This window comes from Miniopterus natalensis, chromosome 12 (assembly GCF_054644295.1).
Source record: "Miniopterus natalensis isolate mMinNat1 chromosome 12, mMinNat1.hap1, whole genome shotgun sequence".
Lineage (NCBI taxonomy): Eukaryota > Metazoa > Chordata > Mammalia > Chiroptera > Miniopteridae > Miniopterus > Miniopterus natalensis.
In genome coordinates, this window is record NC_142092.1 from 70,450,774 (window position 1) to 70,470,998 (window position 20,225).

The 20,225-nt window shown below is 58.3% G+C and overlaps 2 protein-coding genes across 2 annotated transcripts; one reads left to right on the forward strand and one right to left on the reverse strand.

Moving 5' to 3' along the window:
• The first annotated feature begins 1,212 nt into the window (after nucleotides 1–1,212).
• SLC2A6 (solute carrier family 2 member 6) lies at nucleotides 1,213–8,269 on the forward strand. The gene is made up of 10 exons (XM_087822974.1): nucleotides 1,213–1,316; nucleotides 1,820–1,982; nucleotides 3,059–3,265; nucleotides 3,914–4,013; nucleotides 4,569–4,780; nucleotides 5,172–5,324; nucleotides 5,981–6,089; nucleotides 6,491–6,676; nucleotides 6,914–7,059; nucleotides 8,018–8,269. Exons 1-10 carry the CDS (start codon nucleotides 1,213–1,215, stop codon nucleotides 8,171–8,173), a joined length of 1,536 nt encoding a protein of 511 aa, XP_087679100.1. The 3' UTR covers nucleotides 8,174–8,269.
• Nucleotides 8,270–9,781: 1,512 nt separating this feature from the next.
• Nucleotides 9,782–19,833, reverse strand: CACFD1 (calcium channel flower domain containing 1). Its single transcript, XM_016196566.2, has 5 exons — nucleotides 19,698–19,833; nucleotides 16,077–16,149; nucleotides 14,562–14,687; nucleotides 11,596–11,703; nucleotides 9,782–11,103 (listed from the first exon to the last, which is right to left on the reverse strand). The coding sequence occupies exons 1-5, from the start codon at nucleotides 19,816–19,818 to the stop codon at nucleotides 11,013–11,015; spliced, it is 519 nt and encodes a 172-aa protein (XP_016052052.1). The 5' UTR covers nucleotides 19,819–19,833; the 3' UTR covers nucleotides 9,782–11,012.
• Nucleotides 19,834–20,225: the final 392 nt, after the last annotated feature.

The following is a 20,225-nucleotide window of genomic DNA, read 5'->3' on the forward strand; positions in this document are numbered from 1 at the left end:
GTGAGGCTGTCAGGAGATAGATGTCTCTGTTTTCTCGACTGTTACTGTAGTTGTATTTCTTTGATAATAAAAGGGAATTCTAACTTTTTAAGAGCACTGTTTTAATGGTGAAAATCTGGAAATAACTCAAATGTTCAACAATAATGGGTCAATTTTAAAATACATGTTGTGGCCCACTGGCGCAGGAAGATAGGGTGGGATCCAGCCCTTTCTCTGAAAAGTCCAAAGAGCTGGAACTAGTAACTGTGTTTTTTTGAGAATGGTTTTCCAGGGAATTTTCATTTTAAATTTCATGTTACTACCTGGAGCTTCCAACAAGCCCAAGTTATTCCTGCAAGCAGAAAAGACCAGAAACGTGGGAAATACAGGCATGGCGCACTGGAGCCGGCGCCCGCTCCTCCCTCGGCCTTCACCCCACAGACCCTCGCGGTCCCGGGTGCTCAGCCTGATTTCACGCGGTCACGGGAGGAAAGGGAGCCACGCGGCGGCGACTGGGGCGCCCTGCGGGGGGAGGGAGTCGAGCGCGAGGCGGCGCTCACGGCCTTCCTGTGGCAGCGCACTCGAGCTCGCTGTGTGACCTCGGCGAGACGCTTTGCCTCTGGGGCTTCGGTTTCCTGCTGCCTGGAGAGGCTGAGCCCCAAGGTGGGGCGCGCTCTGCGCCCCCGTGCTGGTAGCCGGCTCAGACCCCGACATGGACACGGAGGCGTCGGCAGGGGCTCTGCCCCCAGGACCCACACGAATGTCTAGCCGCTCCCCTCCGGGCCGCCCCCGGGCCTCCAGGGGCGCACGAGGCTCGGACCGCGCCCCGGGAAAGCCCAGCCGCCCCGCCCTAGCGCTGCGCCCGGCCCCTGGCACCCGAGGCCGCGCCCCGGGAAAGCCCGGCGGCCCTGGTCCAGGGCTGCACCCCGCACCCCGCACCCGAGCACGCGCCGGGAAAGCCCGGCGGCCCTGGTCCAGCTCTGCACCCCGCACCCTGCACCCCTCACCCCGCGCCCCGCACCCCGCGCCCGAGCACGCACCGGGAAAACCCGGCGGCGCTCCGCATCCGAGCATCCGCGCCCTCGCGGCCGCCCATTGGCCAGCGCCGACTCTGCAGGGCCGCCCCGCAGCCAATCGCGGCCAGGGGGCGGAGCTGCGGGCTCCGCCGGATGCTCGCGGCGCTGCATCCCGACGCTGCCCGGCGGGCTGCGCAGGCGACGGCAGAGGCTGGCCATGCAGGAGCCCTTGCTGGGAGCCGAGGGCCGGGACTACGACACCTTCCCGGAGGAGCCGCCCCCGTCCCGGTCCCCGTCGCCGGGGGAGAGTACGCGGGTCGGGTGAGAGCTGCTGGGCACGGGGGCTGCGGGTGGGGGCTGGTTTCTGTCTTGGGCCTCTTCTCCGGGAGTGGCCACCAAGGGACCATCTGGTCCCCTCCTGCCTCAGAGAGACTAGTCCTATTGAAGGAGCTGGTTGTGTGTCCCCCCTCCCCGCCCTCCAGTACCGGGCCCAGGCCGCAACTGGCACAGATGGAGCCTGAGGCCCAGAGAGGGCTAAGGGCTTGCCTAAGGTCACACAGCAGGCCTGGCGTGGCAAAGCTGAGAGCAGAAACCAAGCGTGTCTCAGCCACAACCATGGGCTGTGGGGACTGTATCATGCCCTGGGGTTTTCCCAAGGGGACTGGCACTCAGACCCTGGGGAGGTGCCGATCTCGCTGGCCCTCCACCCAGCCCTCCCCAGCACTGCCCTCTGAGTGGACAGCCCTTGTACTCAGGAAAGGCAGCAGACTAGGGAGGAAGGACTCAAAGCCCCGATCTCTCTGCCCCAGCCCTACCACCACCAGAGCCCTACAGAACAAGAGGGTGTTCCTGGCTACCTTCGCTGCTGTGCTGGGCAATTTCAGCTTCGGCTATGCCCTGGTCTACACGTCCCCTGTGATCCCGGCCCTAGAGCGCTCCTTGGATCCAAACCTGAGTCTGACCAAAACGCAGGCATCCTGGTTCGGGGTAAGGGCCATACTTTGAGCTCGTAGGAACAGGGCAGGGGCACAGGGTCCCACTGAGATCTGTCCCCAGCTAGGAACCCCCCTAACGCTCAGCCTTAGAGCCCCTCCAGGGCCCAAGTCCGCCCTTCCCCACACTCTCCAGGCTGGGGGTGGAGGAGGGGAGTGAGGCCCAGTGGTGTCTCTGAAGAAAAAAGAGGAAGTGAAAGCCGCTGGAGAGGGCGTGGGAAGGAGCAAGTGGGGAGGCATCCCTTAATGTCTCCACCCAGTGGGGCTGAGAGAGGCTGAGGTTTCCCCAGACCCCCCACACGTGGAGCTGGGCTGTCACAGCAGAGTAGACACCTCCCTGGATGTGGGGGGTCTGGGACATCAGGTGCCCGTGGAAAGAGGCCCTGGCAGGAGCGAGGAGGTCCAGGACACATTGGGGGCATATGGAGAGGAAGAGCACAGGCCTGGAGAGTCCGAAGATTCTAGAACTACAATCTTAGTAGCCTCAAATTTGCAGTTACAACATACTAGCTAAGATAGTATACCCACTGGGTACTGAGCACTTACTATGTGCCAGGTGCATGCTTGGTGCTTTACGTGAGAGCTGGTTGACTCCAGGGCCAACTGTCTGAGGGTGGCTGCCACCACTCTTCCTATAGTACAACTGAAGAAACTAAGGCTCGGATAGACTAAGCAACATGCGCAGTTCACTGACTGGATCCTACTCACTATACTGCACAGGAAATCCAAGAACCCCCAAATCTTAAAATTCCAGGAGCTTCGAATCATAGAATCCTCCCATCTGCTATGTTACAATATTAGACAATTAAATGTCAGGCTGGACAGAACCGCTGTGGCACGTGGCCCCACCTCCTCCCCAGAGCAGGACTCCCTGTTGTGGCATCCCTAACAAATGGTTGTCTTCATGCTGCTTGTACACCTCTCTAGATGAGAGGCTCACTACCACTCGGGGCCTGAGTCCTGCAGCCCAGGCTCCCAGAGCTAGCCTGGAAAAGCAGCTGCCTCTAGGCTCCGATGGGGAGAGGGGATGCTGGGTGCCCAGACATGTCTGCCCTGCCCCCTTCTCTACAGTCCGTGTTCACCTTGGGTGCTGCAGCTGGGGGCCTCAGTGCCATGGTTCTCAACGACCTCCTGGGCCGGAAGCTGAGCATCATGTTCTCGGCCGTACCCTCGGCAGCCGGCTATGCGCTCATGGCAGGTGCCCGCGGCCTCTGGATGCTGCTGCTGGGGAGGACACTGACAGGCTTCGCTGGGGGGCTCACAGCTGCCTGCATCCCGGTAAGGCCAGGACTGTCTACCCCAGGTCCCCTCACTGTCTCAGTCATGTGCTAAGCACCGTCAGATAAGGCTCCTGGCCTCCAAGTCCACCGGTCAATGGGGATATGTTTGCCAGGGAACCTCAGCTCACTTCCACCAGCGCTGCTAATTTCAGAGACACCTGTCCCCATGTCCCCAGCTGCCCCCCACTGACTCCACAAATTTTCTACCCCGTATCCTGACAGTCAGACATGTTACTCAGTTGGAGAAAATCCACATTGAGCAACAGGGAGGAAAAGGAAGTCCCTGCCCTGCCCCATCACTGGAACCTAAGTCTTACCCACCACTCCCCACACACTGACAAGGGGCTAAGGCAAACCCAGCAGGGGGTGAGGACTGCTGCGGGAAGCAGAGTGGAGTCTGGGTACTCTTGGACTTCCCACTTCCCAACCTCACACTACCCATTGCTGAGCTGAGTGCTTCTGCCCACTTAACAGTTAGGAAAACTGAGGCCCAAGAGAGGTCATGAGGTGAGTCATGATCAGGACAAAAAACCCACCAGAAACCCCACTTCCCTCTTCCTAAGGATCACCGGGGCCACCTCTGCCATCTTGACCAGGCCCCTGTGTTCTCACCAAAGGCCGGGGTGGGGGCTGATGTGTCTTGCAGGTGTACGTGTCTGAGATTGCTCTCCCAGGTGTTCGTGGGGCTCTGGGGGCCACCCCCCAGCTCATGGCAGTGTTCGGATCGCTGTCTCTCTATGCCCTTGGTAAGACAAGCACCGAGCACCTCCTGTGTGCAGGCTGGGGAGTCACAGGGTGTCCTAAGCAGACGCGGTAGAAAGGGAAGGGATGTGCCCCCAGATGATCTCCAGGCTGGGAGGCAAGACACCTGGCTTCTTTGCCACCACCATGCAGTGTGCCTCCAGGCAATTTCCTGTCCCTCTCTGATCACCAGGCCCCACCCTACCTGGGCAGTGAGGGCTTCTTCAGGCCAGGAGTCTGAAACTGTCTTTTGACAACAGAATGCTTCCATCAAGCAGCCTTAGGTGGGAAGTCCACATAGAAAAGGGGTCGGCACAGCTGGTTGAGGTTGGGGGGTTCGTGGCAGAGGCCCGGGGTCTTGCTCGTTCAGGCTACCCCTCCATCACCCTGCTGTGGCCCCTTCTGATCTAGAGCACAGAGGCCTGGGCTAATCAGTGTGGAATTCCCAAAGGAGGCGGCCCTGGGACTAGCCCTAGAGGGCAGATGAGGTTGCTCAGTGGCCCAGTGGGAGGGGGCTCTGCGTCCAGCCTGAACCCCAGGTCCTCCTTCCTCACCCCCAGGCCTCCTGCTGCCGTGGCGCTGGCTGGCTGTGGCCGGGGAGGGGCCTGTGGTCATCATGATCCTGCTGCTCAGCTTCATGCCCAACTCGCCACGCTTCCTACTGTCACGGGGCCGGGACGCGGAGGCCCTGCAGGCGCTGGCCTGGCTGCGTGGGGCCAATGCCGACATCCGCTGGGAGTTCCAACAAATCAAGGACAACGTCCAGAGACAGGTGCGGGGGTCAGGGGAGGCATCTAGCCCCACACACCCACCTCTGACACCCACAACTGTGTGTGGCCTTGGCCAGTCACCAGGCCTTTTGAGTCTCACTTGCTTTTCCCGGAAAACTGAGATACCAGTATTCCCACCTCCAGGCGTCAGAGCACCTGACCCAGAGCATGCGGTCCAGGCAGGAGATGCCTAGGGACCCAGAGATACTGACACGCAGGAATCTGCCTTGGCCCACAGCTAATCCTGGGGCCTGGGGTTCCAGCAGGGGTCCTCCAGGTAGTCTCCTGGAGGAGGGTAGAAGGGAGTCTGCCCAGCTCTGTGCAGTCCAGGGCAGGGTGGCCCCTGCTGGAGGGGCTGGCCCAGCCACCTCAGCATTGGCCTTGTGTCTCCAGAGCAGCCGCATGTCGTGGGCCGAGGCTCGGGACCCCCACATGTACCGCCCCATCGCCATTTCCGTGCTCATGCGCTTCCTGCAGCAGCTGACCGGCATCACGCCCATCCTTGTCTACCTGCAGCCCATCTTCAATAGCACCGCTGTCCTGCTGGTGAGAGCCCAGCCCCCACACCCCGCCTCTCAGCCTCGGCACTCTCTGTCCCTTACCTAGCACCTGCTCGGCACCCTGTGTCAAGGTGCACGTGCAAGTGGAGACTGCCAGGGGCTCAAAACTTTCTATGCCATGCACCCCCGTTCTCAGAGTAACGTTTGCGAGTGAAGCTTACATGCTTTAAAGTGTACTGGATTACAAAGAAAACCAGTTTTATAGAAATGCAGACCGCTTGGGGGCCGTGGGCCCCAGGCTCAGAGCATCTGCCTCTTGCTGAGGCAGTCACCTGCCCCCAGACCTCAGCTTCCTCCTCTGCAGAATGGAGATAAGAGATATGTGGTTTCATTGCCTGTCCTGGGCTCAGAGAGAGATGAGATTTGATTAGTCATAGCAAGCTCCACCAGTATTGTCATTGTCACGACTGGATCTTCAGCTCAGAGGTGGGCATGGCAGTTGCGCCCCTGCCTGAGAGGCCCTGCAGGCCAGGGCGGGTGACCAGAGAAAGCGCCTGGCACACAGTAGGTGCTCGGTGTCTCAGTGCTCCAAGGAGCTGGGCCAAGGCTTGGGGCTTGAGGGCCCTGCAGTGCTTTGCGGGGATGGGTGGGATGGCAGCAGCAGGCCGGGGTCCCTCAGCCCCAGTGGCTGCCTCTCTGCAGCCCCCTGAGGATGACGCAGCCATTGTGGGGGCCATGAGACTCTTGTCCGTGCTGATCGCAGCTCTCACCATGGACCTGGCTGGCCGCAAGGTTCTGCTCTTCGTCTCAGGTGAGTTTCACCATCTCTCCAGCAGCTGCCATGTGTTGTGCCCCTTGAGGTGGGTGCCCTGTGCCTGGGGGCTCCAGGAGGCTTGGGTCAGACCTGCCCTGGTGGCCCCTGCCTCCCCAGCACCTGGCATAGGGCCTGGCATGCACCAGCTGCTCCAGAAAGGCCTGCTGGTGCTTCTGTGAGCAAACAGCCCACTGATCCATCATGGTGCGTGTGCAGGAAGCCCAAACACAGTTGGCATGGGAGCCTGCCACTCAGTGGAAGTGACCAGTCACAGACGGGCCATGACGGTGGCCTGAATGAGAACTGGGCCACATGGATTGGCTCTATGGAGGGAGCTTCCAAGGAGCAGCCGGCTCAAAGGGTCCTGGCCCCCCTGAGGGCCACCTGTCTGTTCACAGCTTCCATCATGTTTGCTGCCAACCTGACACTGGGGCTGTATGTCCACTTCACTTCCAAGCCTCTGACCCCCAATAGCACCATGGGCCTCGAGAGTGTGCCATTGGGGGGCACAGAGCAGCCCCTGGCCACACCCACCAACTACCTCACCTTGGTGCCCTTGCTGGCCACCATGCTCTTCATCATGGGTAGGTGTGGCAGTGATTCCACGGGGGTGGGGAGTTTGGGGGGCTGCTGGCCAGGGAAGGAGGGGCTGTCATGTGGGTGGGGTGTAGGGGACATGGCTGTGTTATGGGTAGGGCACTGCTGTCCTGGGTTGTCTGGGATGGTTGGGGAGGGGTCTCTCAGCAGCTCAGGGGAGACAGAAGAGGCCTCTGCCAGCCCCCGGTGGGGCCTGAGCTGCCCCTTCTGCCTTCTCTGGTCAGGCTACGCCATGGGCTGGGGGCCCATCACCTGGCTCCTCATGTCTGAGATCCTGCCCCTGCGGGCGCGTGGCGTGGCCTCGGGGCTCTGCGTGCTGGTCAGCTGGCTCACGGCCTTCGCCCTCACCAAGTCCTTCCTGCTGGTGGTGGTGAGTGCTGGGGACCTGGGCCCTCCGGCCTCTGCCAGGGGCTGTGCTGAGGGTTTCTCTACTGTGTTCTCTAGGAGATCAGCACCCATCCCCTCCACTGAAGCCCATACAGCGAAGTCCCTTCACTACAATTAACTGACGGAGGAGCTGGGGAGCTGCTGGGAAGTCAGCTGACTTCCCAGGGGGAAGCTACCCCACTCGCTTGCACCATCTTGCACTATCGCCCTCCAGGGCAGCTGGGCCTCTGCCTGAGCACTTTGGGTCTCTACAGCGTGCCCTCCTGGCCAGCCCACGTGTGGTATCATATATGCCGCACACACACACAGCTCCTGCCTGGCTTAATGCCCTCCCCAATGGGTTCCAAGCCCAGCTGGCCCTGAAGCCAATGGCATCTGAGCCCCAGCTCCCAGGAGGGAGAATCTGATGGGGCAGCGCTGGGGGTACCTACCCAGGGCCAGGCAGGACTGGGGCCCTGGAATGGGTGAGATGGCTGGAAGGCAGGGTGTTCACAGCCCCAGCAGAGGCACAGATGGGCATGGGGCGGGAAGATGTGGAGGGTGTCCCAGGAGAGCAGGCGCAAGCTCCTAGGCTATGGTAGCAGGCTCCCTGTAGGCAGGAGCTTGGAACAGCTCAAACGGAAAAGATAGGCACTTGGGTGGGGGACAGGGGTGCCTGAGCCGAGGCTGAGGCCATTTGGCCCAGGCCAGGGCAGGCTCCGAGTGAGTCCTAGGGCCCGTACCAGAGGAAGGCTGGGTGCAGACCTCCAGGGCAAGTGCCACGCTAAGGCCTTTACATTTCTTCCTAGAGGGTGTGGGGAGCCCTGGGAGGTCTTGAGTAGAGGACAGAGTAGGTGGAGGCCCCCCAAGGCTGGCTAATGCTAGCAGGGCCCAGGAATCTCGTGTGGGGAAGGAAGGACCCTTGGTCCCCGTGTGACCAGGCACCTCCTCTCCACCCCCAGAATGCCTTCGGCCTCCAGGTGCCTTTCTTCTTCTTTGCTGCCATCTGCTTGCTGAACCTGGTGTTCACTGGCTGCTGTGTGCCGGAGACAAAGGGCCGCTCGCTGGAGCAGATCGAGTCCTTCTTCCGGACCGGGAGGAGGTCCTTCCTGCACTAGGTCAGGGTCCCTCTGGAAGGGGCCAAACCACTGGCAGCCAGGCCTTTGTGTTGGACACTAACCTGCACCAGGAGTCCAGCAAGCAGGAGCAACCTGCCACCAGGCCAGAAGCACGACAGGCCCCCAGAGCGCACTTTCCAGCACCAGACAGCCAGCAGCACCATCCAGCCTTGGCCTCAGTTCAGGCAGCCTGTGGTGCTGCTCACATATCAGCCAGGACAGACCCAAAGAGGAGGTAGCCATGAACCACAGGGGACAAGGCCACACTGGGCAACCTCAGGCCCAAGTGCTTCCTCATACATGTTGGATGCCTCTCACAGAGGACTGTGATGAGGACAGATGGCTGGAGGCAGAGGAGTGGCTCCAGTCACTTGACCGCCATCCAGCACATTGGCTATGGGAAGGCAGAAATCTGCACCTGAGGGCTGCAGACACCACGGGCAATGTCCCAGACTCCCACAGGCTGGGCTCTGGACCCAGCACAAACACTAACTCCTGCACCAGCTCGACATCTGGGAACAGGAGGCTCCATTGCTCCTGGATACAAACGGTGTACCCCCTATTTATAAAAATAAACTGGGCTGTGACCCTCCAGAGGAAGGAGTTCTGGTAGGTGAGCCCCCCTAATGGCCAGGCTAGACCCACATTTTTAACCATGGTTGCCAGGGCCTGCTGTCCCAGGTGGACACCCTTATTGCCACCCTGACCTATCCCCAGTGAGGCAGAGGCTCAAGGCAGCCTGTGAGGGCAGCCTGGCAATGGAGTCAGCCCTGCCCACTCTTCCTAGCTGTGGGACCTCAGGCAAGAGGCTGGCGGCACAGCAGGTCCCCGATAAAATGGTAGCCATTCCCTGCTCAGCTGGTGTGGGGTCGGGGCGTCCCTACCACTTAAGGCAGAGCGCACAATTGAGCAAACAAACCACCAGGCTTTATTGCTCACAAATTAAGGTAAACACAGAGTAAATGAGGACCAGAAGTCAGAGTCAGACACATGGAGGCAGGAGTGGGCCCTGTGGCCCGGCTCTCAGCCACCTGGACAGATGTTCCTTGCAAGGCAAGACTCCCACTGGGAGACAGGGTCACCCACTACAGGACTGCTCGTTAGACTCGCTGGGAACCTTGGGCAAGTGACCTGCCTGCTCTGGCCCATGAGGGAGGGGCTGGAGGGCCCTGCCACCTGTGTGTCCGACTCTACAGTCCGCCCTTTACCCACCCAATTTCCTCACAGGGTACAGGTGCAATCTTCCTTGCCATGCACAGCCAACCTCTCCTATAGGGTGGAAACCCATCAGCGAGGTCCCTGTAATGGGCAGGAGGGGGCTGAAGTGACACCCGAATCCCCTTCCTAGATAAGAAGAGCCAAGAGGGGCAGGAGGACCCCTGCTCCTCCTGGGAGGTAGACAGGTCTTATTCACGGCACACATGGGAGAAAACACACCCAACAAATGCGCACACACATACCATAGGCCTGGAGCCCACAGCCCTTTGAACCCAGCACTGGCCTGAGGGTGACCTCAGAGGACCCCTGAAGGCACGTGTCCCAACACACCGGCCACACTGCAGGGCCCTGGGGCTCAGCCTGGTCAGGATCCCTGGAGGGCTGCTGGGGGGATGCTGCTGACTGGGACCCACTGATGTGTCCCTAGGGCAGACAATGCCTGCCACACTCAGCCTCAAAAGGGGATGAAAAGTCCCTTTAGGAAGCCAAGACCCAGGCACAGCCCTGGGGCTGGTTTCAACATAGCAAGAGGGGCCCCTGAGCTCTGAACAAGCCCAGCCTGGGGGCCTTCGAGGAGGGAGAGCAGGAGCTGGGCCCCAGTGGAGCACTTTCCATGCCAGCCCATTTCTGTCCAGTGCTGCCGGGCTCAGCCAGGCCCTGTCCGACATGCCTAACCCCTGAGGGCCAGCCAGGCAATCAGGCCAGTGGGCTGAGGCCATGGGGCAGAAGAAAGGGACGAGTGTGGAAGGAAACTGGGGGAGATGAGGGTACAGGTGAGGGCCGCTCCCTGGGCACCAGCTCTCCACGCTCCCTGTCCCCCACCTAGGTCTTGCTCCCTGATGGGCTAGCACCCAGGGCAGTGGGGACAGCAGTGTGCCCAGCTCTCAAAAGGCTGGGAGCAGGTCTGCAGGAATACCATAGCTCAGCCTCTCTTAACAGGGCTCAGCAGCTGTTGACAGGGCAGGACTACCCACTTCCTTAGCACCAGGGGAGGGAGAGATGGGAAGAGCCTGGGAGCCCAGGCCAGGCCCTTGGGAAGTGTCCTGAACCAGTATGTCCAAGGCTCCGGGGAACTCGTGGAGGCACTTCCACCCAAGTGTCCGGCTGCGGCCAAAGCTGCTGTTCCAGGTGCTCCAGGAGCATTGTGGCTGCACTGTGGGCTCCCACGGGGGACAGAGTGGCCAGGGGTCATGGACGACAACAGACAGCCCTCCAGACACTGCTCTACCCTGATGGTAGGCAGACAGAGACGGGCCTAGGTGGCTCAGCCTACCGGAGGCTCTCCTACCTGGATTGCTGAGGAGGCTCACTCTGGCTAATGCCCAGGCCTCCCACCTGGAGACAGGAGCAACGTCACCAGGAGAAGCTCCTCCTAGGCTTTCAGTTCCCCAGTGCCCTCTCCCCAGCACCTCTGCACCAGCTCAGGGCCAGGAGATGCCAGTCTGAGGAGGGGGGCAGACAGGAGGACTCCAGTGGTGGGGGCAGGTGCAGAGAAGCTGATGGGAGCCAGGCAAAAGCTCCTCTTCCAGGTTGTCCCTCGGGGTCAATGCTTCAGGCCCCATCCTTGAACTTGCTTATACAGAACCCGAGGGGCGAGAGGGGGGCGGTTACCCAACCCGCATCACAGATCCCCTTCCAGGGTATCTGTGAGCTTCTCCTCATCCATTTGCTGCTTCTGCTGCTGGATCCTGGCATAGGCGATGGCATCACCCCTGGGGAAGAGAGCAAGTCAGCGTCACAGTGCGGACAGACCCCAGGCACACAGCCCTCCGAGCCACTACCTGATTCCTGGCCAGTGACCCTGCCATGACCTGCAGGCAGGGCCTACTGGGCCTTCAGGTTTCCCCAGAGAGCCTGGTGGTGGGATGGCAAAGATGTGTCTTGTCACCTCTCACAGTGGCACAGGCTGCCTGGGTGCCGGGCCCTGTGAGAGGGCAGTGCCAGGTGGGGGCCCTGCATGGGGAGAGGCTCTCACAAGCCCTGTTGCCATCCCTGTCACAGGCTGACAAGGCAAGACTGAGCCAACAGGAGGCCTCATGAATTCTCCTTTCACTCCCTGGAGCTGATCACCCTGATGATAATGATGAATCACTGACAACCTCTGTGCCTGTTTCCACAAATGGATACCAAGGGCCACTCCCAGACCTTCCTCACGGAGACTCAGAAGGCTGGAAATAAAGACCCCTCCCGCAGTAGAAACGCACTTTTTGCCCAGGGCAGAGAGTCCGTACAGCACTCCGGTAGCAAAGGCGATGGCATTGCCCAGCAGCGTGGTCAGGGTCAGGCTGGTGATGATGGGGACGATAGCCATCCTGGGGGAGAAGCAGAGGTCAAGGGGCATGCCCACCCTGCAGCCACCACACCACTTCCAGTCCTCCCTGGTTCACCCCCACCACCTTCTCAGACCATCAGGTACAGGAAGGATCCCGGGAAACCAGCTGGGACGGAGATTCACAGCCAGCCTTCCTAAGCCCTCCAATATCCAAGAACTTGTCTGCCCACTTCTGTGTATTTTCTGGGAAGGGGACTCAAAGCTATTGTCAGATTTTTTAAAAGGTCTGTGATCCACAAAGGGTTAAAACAGCACTGAGATGGCCCAATCCCCTGTTTACAAAAACAGGAAGATCAGAAAATCTAGTGTCAGTTCAGTCCCTTACTAGCTTTGTGACTGTGGACAAGTCGCTTAACTTCTCTAAGGCTCAGTCTCTGTATTGTGGTATGGGGATCAAACCTCAGAGGTCTCGAGATTGACCGAGGGCGGGTAAGGCATGTTACATAGTTAACACAATGCCTGGAACAGCATAGGCACTAATTAAATGCTGGCTCGTATTAGCGCAGTAAAACCAGCCCTATGTCAACCAGAAAGGTTCCAAAGATTAAAATGCGTAAGGCACGGAGTCTCGTTGCAAGGTTCCTGGCACCAGCAGCTAACTGGCTCAGTCCTCTGTCCAGTCCCAACTACAGCTTGACGCCACCTGGCGGTAGGTGTCCACTCAGGCTTAAGTATCCATGGGGCTAACCCTTGATGGCAAGATTTCCAGACCAGTGGCACTGAGGTTAATTAAGCCAGGAAAATGTAAGGGGACATGAGGACCAGCATTCTGTCCTGCCACTTCTTGGACGAGGCTGCCCGTGCGTCCCCCTGCCCACACACGCCCTGTACAGAGGAGACAAGACAGTGGCCTGCAGCCATCTGGTGGGGAGAATGGGGCCGGACCAACTGAATTCTGCCAGGATTTCCAATCCGGCTGGGCGTGTGATCCTGAGGTCAGTTACCATACAGCTGATCCTTGAACACACACAGGTTTGAACTGTGCAGGTCCATACATACGCAATAAATGTGTACAGCACTGTAAATGTACCTACATTTTATTTTCTTCTTTATGATTTTAATGTTTTTTTCTCTAGCTTACTTTATTGTAAGAATACAGTATTTAATGCCTATAACAGACAAAATATGTATTAATCAACTCTTTATGTTACCAATCAGGCTTCCTTCGGGTCAGCAGTAGACTATTAGTTCCGTTTCTAGGAGTCACAAGTTATATGTGGGTTTTTGACTGCATGGGGTCAGTATCCCCTAACCCCTGGGTTCTTCAAAGACCAACTGTAGGTATAAAATTTCTAAGTGATAAAAGAATAACAGAAAAAACAAAAACAAAAACAAAAAAACAGGGGGACAGTCCGTCAAAATAACATTAAAGGCAAACAACAAACTAGAAAAATATTTGCAGGAAATCTAACAAAGGATTAAGAAGTCTTTAGTATAGAGACCAATAGAACTTACTAAGTGAAACACTAAGATGCGAATAGGTAAAAAGCAAACTGGGCCATTTTCAAAAAAGAAAATGCAACCAATAAAAACATGGAAAAATATTTGCCTTCTCAGATAAGAGACAGAATGTGGAAATGGTGCAGAGCGCTGGTGAGTGGACGGGAGAAAGCAGATAAGCTCCTCGTTGCAAAGCAGTCCAGTCACTCGCTGAGACCTTCTAAAGGATCGTGCCCTCTGACCTAGTAACTCCACACCTGGACATCTGTCCTTGGAGATCACTATAAACAAAGGAAGGTCTAGAGAAGTTCACCACACTTGCCTTAGACCACAGTTTACAAATGCAGAAGAGCATGTCCAGTTGGAGAAATACTCCTAGCAGTAAAAGTGATCTTAGGAAGTCCCTGTGGCAATACTGAAAATGATTATATCATGACATTTAATTTTTAAAAAGCAGGATATAAATTTACTATTATGGTTATACCTGTGTAAGAAACAGGTTTAACTAAATGCCTGAAGACACACATCAAAATGTTAACAGGGAGAGGGGCTTCAGGCAACAATTCTCTATTTCCCAAATTATTTTTAATGAATATATGACTGCTGACATTTTAAAAATACGTTAAAAAAATAAAGATCAGGGCCAAGGACACAAAGATGCACAGTGTTTTGTGATCCTGTAGTTTAGGTTCAGGACAGATGGTTCTGGAAAGGGACACACAGCCAAGCTCCGTCCAAATGGCTGGGCCTCCAGGAGGGGAAGAAACCTTTGAAACAAGAACCTTTGAAACACCTTTAGAGGTGTTTACCTCTAAAGATAATCTAGGTAATAACTTTTGCAGCTGCTGCTGCCTGAAGCTGCAGAGAGCCTCCCAGGCACCAGGCACTACTCTGGAATCTTCTATGGATGAAACACACTGTGCAGTTAGCTCCTCTCAAGACTCAGCCGTGGAGCGCAACATACTGAATTGGCTGTGAGATAGGACGCAGCAGAGAAGCGTATCTGGGAGGTGCATTCCATCTGCAGTGTTTCTCCCCTCACGTTGGGACGTCTAGCTCGACCACATTCTGGAAGGGCTACGTGGACACTTGGCACACAAATGTACCAGAATGCGTTCAACAATCCTGACTGATGGGCCAGGCGATTCTCACTTTACTACACGTGATGCTGTAAGGTATGTGTGGCTCATGTCTGAACCTTGTATAGCTGGGCAGTGGGTCCCATCCTATAGCAGCTACCATGATGAGCCCAAAGGTATCCCAGGCGAAACCTCCACCGAGTGACTGGGGGCATCTGTCCCCCTACCCCTGGCCAGTGCCGCCACCACCCTTCAGGTCACCATGCAGGCAGCATAGGAACTAAGTCAGGGCCCTGCCCATGGCCCCTCACCCGCTCACCCGCAGTAGAAGCCAGCCTTCTGCCAGGAGCTCAGCCGGTCCGCCTTCGCAGCCACCGTGTTGGCAAATTCAATGAAGGGGCAGCAGAAGGGCGCCTCGCAAAGCAGCAGGATAAAGGCGTTCATGCTGGAGAGCAAGCGGGAGGGGAGCGCAGCTGACCGACTGGCCTCTGCCAGCGTCTCCCCACTCCCCACTGTCCCCCACGTGTCCCCCTAACTGAACTGAATGCTCCTGAGGGGAGAATCTGGATCTTCCCTTGACCCTTCCCATCTCTGAAGGAGGAAAAAGACCCCCCAGGCCACGGCACTGCTAGAAGCCCGCAGCCAGCTCCTCATCGGGTAGCACTTGCTGCTGTTCTCACCAGCATCCCCAGTGGCACATGGACCGGGAAAGTGGGAGCAGGTCAGTCTGCCCACAAGCAGGGGCAGAGAGCTGACGCAGCCCCACCCAAGGGAAGTCCACACTTGAGGAGGGAACTCAGCAAGCCCTTGGTGCAGCCCCGTGCCCAGGCTGGGGACAGCTAAGCCACGGGGACTGAGGGTGATGCTTCAGTCTTCGTGTTCTCTGTGACTACATCACAGTCACAGACCCTGGACCCTCTACCCACCTCCAGGCCAAGGGGAAAGTTTCCTGGTTACCCTCTTATGACAGAAATACAGGCTCAGGGCACCCCCAAAGCCAGCCTGTGTCCCCCAGAGCAGGAACTGTCTACACAACTCACACTGTCCAGGCCTCCAACCTCCCACATGGGCCAGGCCTCCCAACTTGATCCTCACCCATGCTTGGCCAATTCTTTCCCTTCCAAGGGTCCAGTGCCTCTCCCCTGTTGGTCCTGTCCCTATGCCTCTGGACAGCACAGGTCTCCACGCCCCCACCACAGCAAGCCCCAGATCTTAGCACTGGCCTGAGTTCCCTTAAGGTGGGACCACATCTTGTCCATTTCTGTGCTCCTCCCAGACCAAGCCCCATGAAGACACAGACCATGCTTGGTGCACAGCTACTTCTCATGTGCCTGGGGTGGTGTCAGACACTGCCAGAGCTGCACTGGCCAGTTCTCATCCCTCCCTTCCCTTCCAACAGGATCAAACTACCGTAGCAGGGGGTAGGCAAGAAATTCATCTGGGGCGTGCTAATGCCTGATCTTGCACCAACTCTGATCTACTCCATCTGTGGCCAGCACTGCTTGCCCACCTCTGAGCTGGATCTCCTGATCCTGCACCTGACTGCAACCCATCAGAAACCATCCTTTCAAAGCAGTCGTCGGCTGGCCCTGATGGCCTGGGAGCTCCCAGGGGCAAGGCCCATGGCAGTGGATGTGGTGCCCACAGAGTCAGACTCTGCAGACACTAGGCAAATGTTTGTAGCCTGGGACCTATACCCAGTAAAGGCCTGGGAGGGCGTTCTGGCCCTGGCCCTAATGGAAATCAGGAAAACTGAACACGGTGGCACGGAGGAGGTGGAGATCTGCATGGTGGCCTGTCAATAGGCCAGCAGGAAAGGCACATGGCTACTTACATCATCCACACGCCCGCAGCGATGTTCAGAGGATTGATGGTGATGCAGTTGAAAAAGCCGGAAATGGCACAAGCTTGAAAGCAAGAGACACGGGAAGGAATTAGCAGAGAGGAAGGGACAGGGTCTGCTGGGAAGGCCACCTGGAGAGACGGCATGTGACATCACAAGAATACCTTCCGACACCCCATGCCTGGCTCTTCTCACAGAACCTAGAAGTCTTCCCTCTGCCACCTGAGGTGAACATAACTGCTCCCTGTCACAGGTGAGGACACAGGCTCAGACAGGTGAAGCCCAGGCCACATAGTAAGGGTGTGGCTGGCTCTCAGAGCTCAGCAAGGCTGCAGGGGCCTCTCACCCTCTCTATTCCAGGACATGAAGGAGCCTGCCCTCTGGACCCCAACTGTACCAATACCCCCCTCACAAGATGGTTTGGATGACAGAGAGAAGTCTCTCCAGGGCAGGTGTCCCCACTCACAGGGCTGCCACATAAGTCCTCTGACTCAGAAAATGTGGCTTGGGTTTTGGTTGTGACAAGGGCTCCCTCTCAGAACAGAAACCAGGACAGGCAGAGCTGGGTCACAGTGCAGCTCTGACCTACACACCAGCTGAGTGACCTTGGTTAGCTGTGTTCTTTTCACCTTTCAGGCCTGTTTTCCCTCCTGCACACAGGCCAGTTCCACAGCCCAGCCCAGCCATCCCTGAAACAGCAAGGGGTCACGTTGGGGAGGGGGGCATCCTCTTCTGTCCCTGAAAGTGGCTTTTCCGATGCCCCAAATGTGGAGCTTTGCCCACCCCTCTCGACTGCACCCTATGGGAAGGGTCTGCCACACTCGCCTCCCTCCTCTACCCACAGCATGTAGCCCAACTTCACCAAAAATTCCGGGAGCCTGCCAGCCAGAGCCAGGGACCCAGCCTGGGCCGTCACTGGTGCAGGGCCCACTGAGGCAGTGATCAGACACCAGTTCATTAAAGTTGCATAGCTCCCGTGCACCTGAGCTCTGCAGCACCTGGAATCCTGCTGTTTTCCCTGTAACCCTATGCAGGCAGCAGGTAATGGAGGAGGAGCGCAGATGAAGTGAGCCCAAACTGCAATGGGACTGCCTTGTGTGCCTCCCAAGACCTCCTAAGATAACGTAGTTTCTGTCTACTAAAAAGGCAGTGCCTGTCGTGGGCATGTCACAACACATTCAGGCCTCCAGGTACCCAGAGCCATGGATGCTGAGTGCCCACAAGACAACATTGCTCTGTCAGCTGAGCCTGTCTCACCTGGCACCAACCCACACTTCCTGCTGCAGCTGGCACTTTGCCTCCAACGCCAACCCTGCCCCCACTGCACTACCAACAGCCAGCCTAGGGGGAGGACCCAGCCAGGTTTCAACCCAGCCAGGAGTCCCTTACAATCAAGGACTGGAGGGTGTCCCCCCAGAGTCTGCAACACTCGAGCTAAGAGAGTGAGGTGTCCTATGCAACCCTCTCCTCCCGAGCCACTGCCTCCAGAGAATGGTTAAGACCCAGGGTAATGGGTAGGGTCGTAGAGGAGGGCAGCCCTACCCCCAGGGGACCAGCCAGAAGCACAACCCTGATTTCATCTCTCAAACTCCTGCACCCTTTGCATTCTACCCTGAAATAGACTACAGTTGACCCCTGAACAACGCAGGGGTTAGGTGAGCCAAGCCCCACACAATTGAAAATCTGACTGTAACTTTTAACTCCCCAAAGACATTACAGTCATCCCTCATCGAGATTGGTTCCAGGACCCCCGTGGATACCCAAATCCACAGATGCTCACGTCCCTTATATAAAATAGCGTGGCTGGCCCTCTGCATCTGTGGATTCCCATCATGGATAGAAAACACTGTTTCTTCCATCCATGGTTGGTTGAATCACAGATGCAAAACCCAGGGATACAGAGGGCCTAGTGTATATTTACTGAAGAACATCCACGTCTAAGTGGACCCATGCAGTCCAGACCTGTGTTGTTCAAAATTCAACTGTAGCCCTGGTTGGTTTTGCTCAGTGATTAGAGCACTGGCCCTCGGACTGAAGGGCCCATTGCATTCCGGTCAAGGGCACGTACCTCAGTTACAGGCTTGATCCCCAGCCCCCCTCAGGGTGCTTGCGGGAGGCAACCAATTGATGTGTCTCTCTCACACTGATGTTTCTTTCTCCCTCCCTCCCCCCCTCCCCCTCCACTTCTACTCTGAAAAGCAATGGAAAGAATATCCTCGGGTGAGGGTTAAAAAAAAAAGGTCAACTGTTATTTGGTGTTCACATAACAATCACCTCCCCCAAACCTGCAGGTGAAACACATTTCAGGGCGATGCCACACGTTTCTCCTGCAGCTCCATTTGTAGCCCTAACGCCATGAACTCCTGGGGGTGGCCCAGGTACCCCCCTTTGAGAAGCACAGAATTGCATGGGATGCCAGGGTTAACCAGGGAGTCAGCAGGATGAGGGCCTATGGGCCAGTCAGGATCTTTCCTTTCTCCCCCACTGACCACTGTCATGCCCCACAGCACCCCAACTCTGATCTGCCAGGGAAGCAGCTCATCAAACTTGAGAGGATCGTATCTAAGGCCTGACCCCGAGCCCACCAGTCTCTCCAACAAAGTCAGAAACATGCAGTGACAGGGACCCGGGGACCTCTGGTGATTTGGGGGAGGGCCCGTCCCACTGCCGCCTCTGGCTCAGGGCCTGCCCTGCCAGAGCAGCCAAGTCCCAACCCTGCACTACCTCCACCCAGCTGGGGGGCCGGCGGGACTGGACCGGGACCCTCGAAACTTTCTCCTCCTGGCAGGTCCGATCAGGGTCTGCCCTGCCTGGACCCCAGTCCCTTGTGCCAGACCCCGGCTCCCTTTCTAGACCTCCTGCCCTCTCCCGCTCTCATCATTCAGGGTTGAGGGCAGCAGGAGAGGGGGACTATTCAGACGGACTGGCATTTGCCTTTGGAAGGCCTGCCATTCGATCTCTACCTTACTGTCCTAGCACGCTGCCTTCCTACCTATGTTCTTCTGGGGACCTGTGCTAAGTCGGCCTGACTCCCACACGCCTGAGATCCGGGTGTGTGTGTGGGGGGGGGTACTTTGGGGGGCAGGAGGGGAGAGGAAAGGTGGCTGAGGCGGAATTGACAACAAAGGGAACGCTCTAGCCTCCAAGCGAGGAACCTGCCTCCCTCAGCTCACCACCCGGCCCTCAGGAAACACCCGCCCCACTGACAAGCAACCTTCGCCCAAGGGAAAGGGCGGCTATGCCCCACCCACGCCCGAGTCAACAGGTGACGGGGCGTCGGGGCCGGGCAGAGCCGGCTTCGCCGCAGCCTCCGGACACCCTCGGAGTCGGGCCGCACGGTCCCCACGCCCGGGGCCGCGTCGAGCCCGGCGCTCCCCGCCTCAGGGTCCCTCCCGGAACATCCCCAGAGCTGCCAGCTCAGGGGGGAAACCGAGGCACAGGCCGCGGCCGGTAACTATAGCAACAGCGGGGCGCCGCTCCCACCGCCCGTCTCCCCGGCCCCAGCCCCCGCCCCGCGCGTGCCCGGAGACCCCCGCCCCAAAGTCCCTCTCCGCGGAGGCGCGCATGCGCAGTGGGCTGAGGGGCCGCCCCCCGCCCGGACCCGGTACTCACAGATGGCCCCCAGCACCCCCGACAGGCGACACAGCCAGCGGTACCACCATGTCATGCCCTCCTCCTCCGCGGGCGGCGCGGAGCTGAGGGACTCTGCTGACGCCCCGGCCGAGGAGCTCATGGTGCCGCCAGGCGGCGAAGCCCACCGCCCGCACAAAGGGCTCCGGAGCCCGCCGCGTCGGCCGGCGCGCTGCCTTGTGGGAAGGCGACCACTTATTAGCACGGGGGGGCGGAGCCCAGGGGGGTGCCCGAGCTCATTAGCATAGGGGGCGGGGCTCGCAGGGCCGCGGCGAGTAGCGCAGGAGGCGCTCGTGCTCATTAGCATAGGGGGCTGGTTGGGTGGCGCAGGACGCCGAGTGGGCAGGTCCGCCCAATGGGACTAGCCCGGGGGCGGGACTTCGCGGAGAAATAACAGGTAGGTGGGCGTCCGCGCCCCACGGCGACTCCACGCTCCACGCCCCTCGCTCCCGGGTGGGAGCGGCGAGAGGTTTGATCCGGTCAGCAGCGGTTCCGGGGCTCGCTGGCGGC

Coding starts and splice junctions, on each gene's coding strand:
- SLC2A6 (XM_087822974.1), top strand. CDS start 1,213: ATGCAGGAGCCCTTGCTGGGAGCCGAGGGCCGGGACTACGACACCTTC. Junction 1,317..1,819: donor GGGGAGAGTACGCGGGTCGG/GTGAGAGCTGCT, acceptor TACCACCACCAG/AGCCCTACAGAACAAGAGGG. Junction 6,090..6,490: donor GGTTCTGCTCTTCGTCTCAG/GTGAGTTTCACC, acceptor GTCTGTTCACAG/CTTCCATCATGTTTGCTGCC.
- CACFD1 (XM_016196566.2), bottom strand. CDS start 19,818: ATGAGCTCCTCGGCCGGGGCGTCAGCAGAGTCCCTCAGCTCCGCGCCG. Junction 11,704..14,561: donor AAGGCTGGCTTCTACTGCGG/GTGAGCGGGTGA, acceptor CTTCTCCCCCAG/GATGGCTATCGTCCCCATCA. Junction 11,104..11,595: donor CTCTCTGCCCTGGGCAAAAA/GTGCGTTTCTAC, acceptor TCTCTTCCCCAG/GGGTGATGCCATCGCCTATG.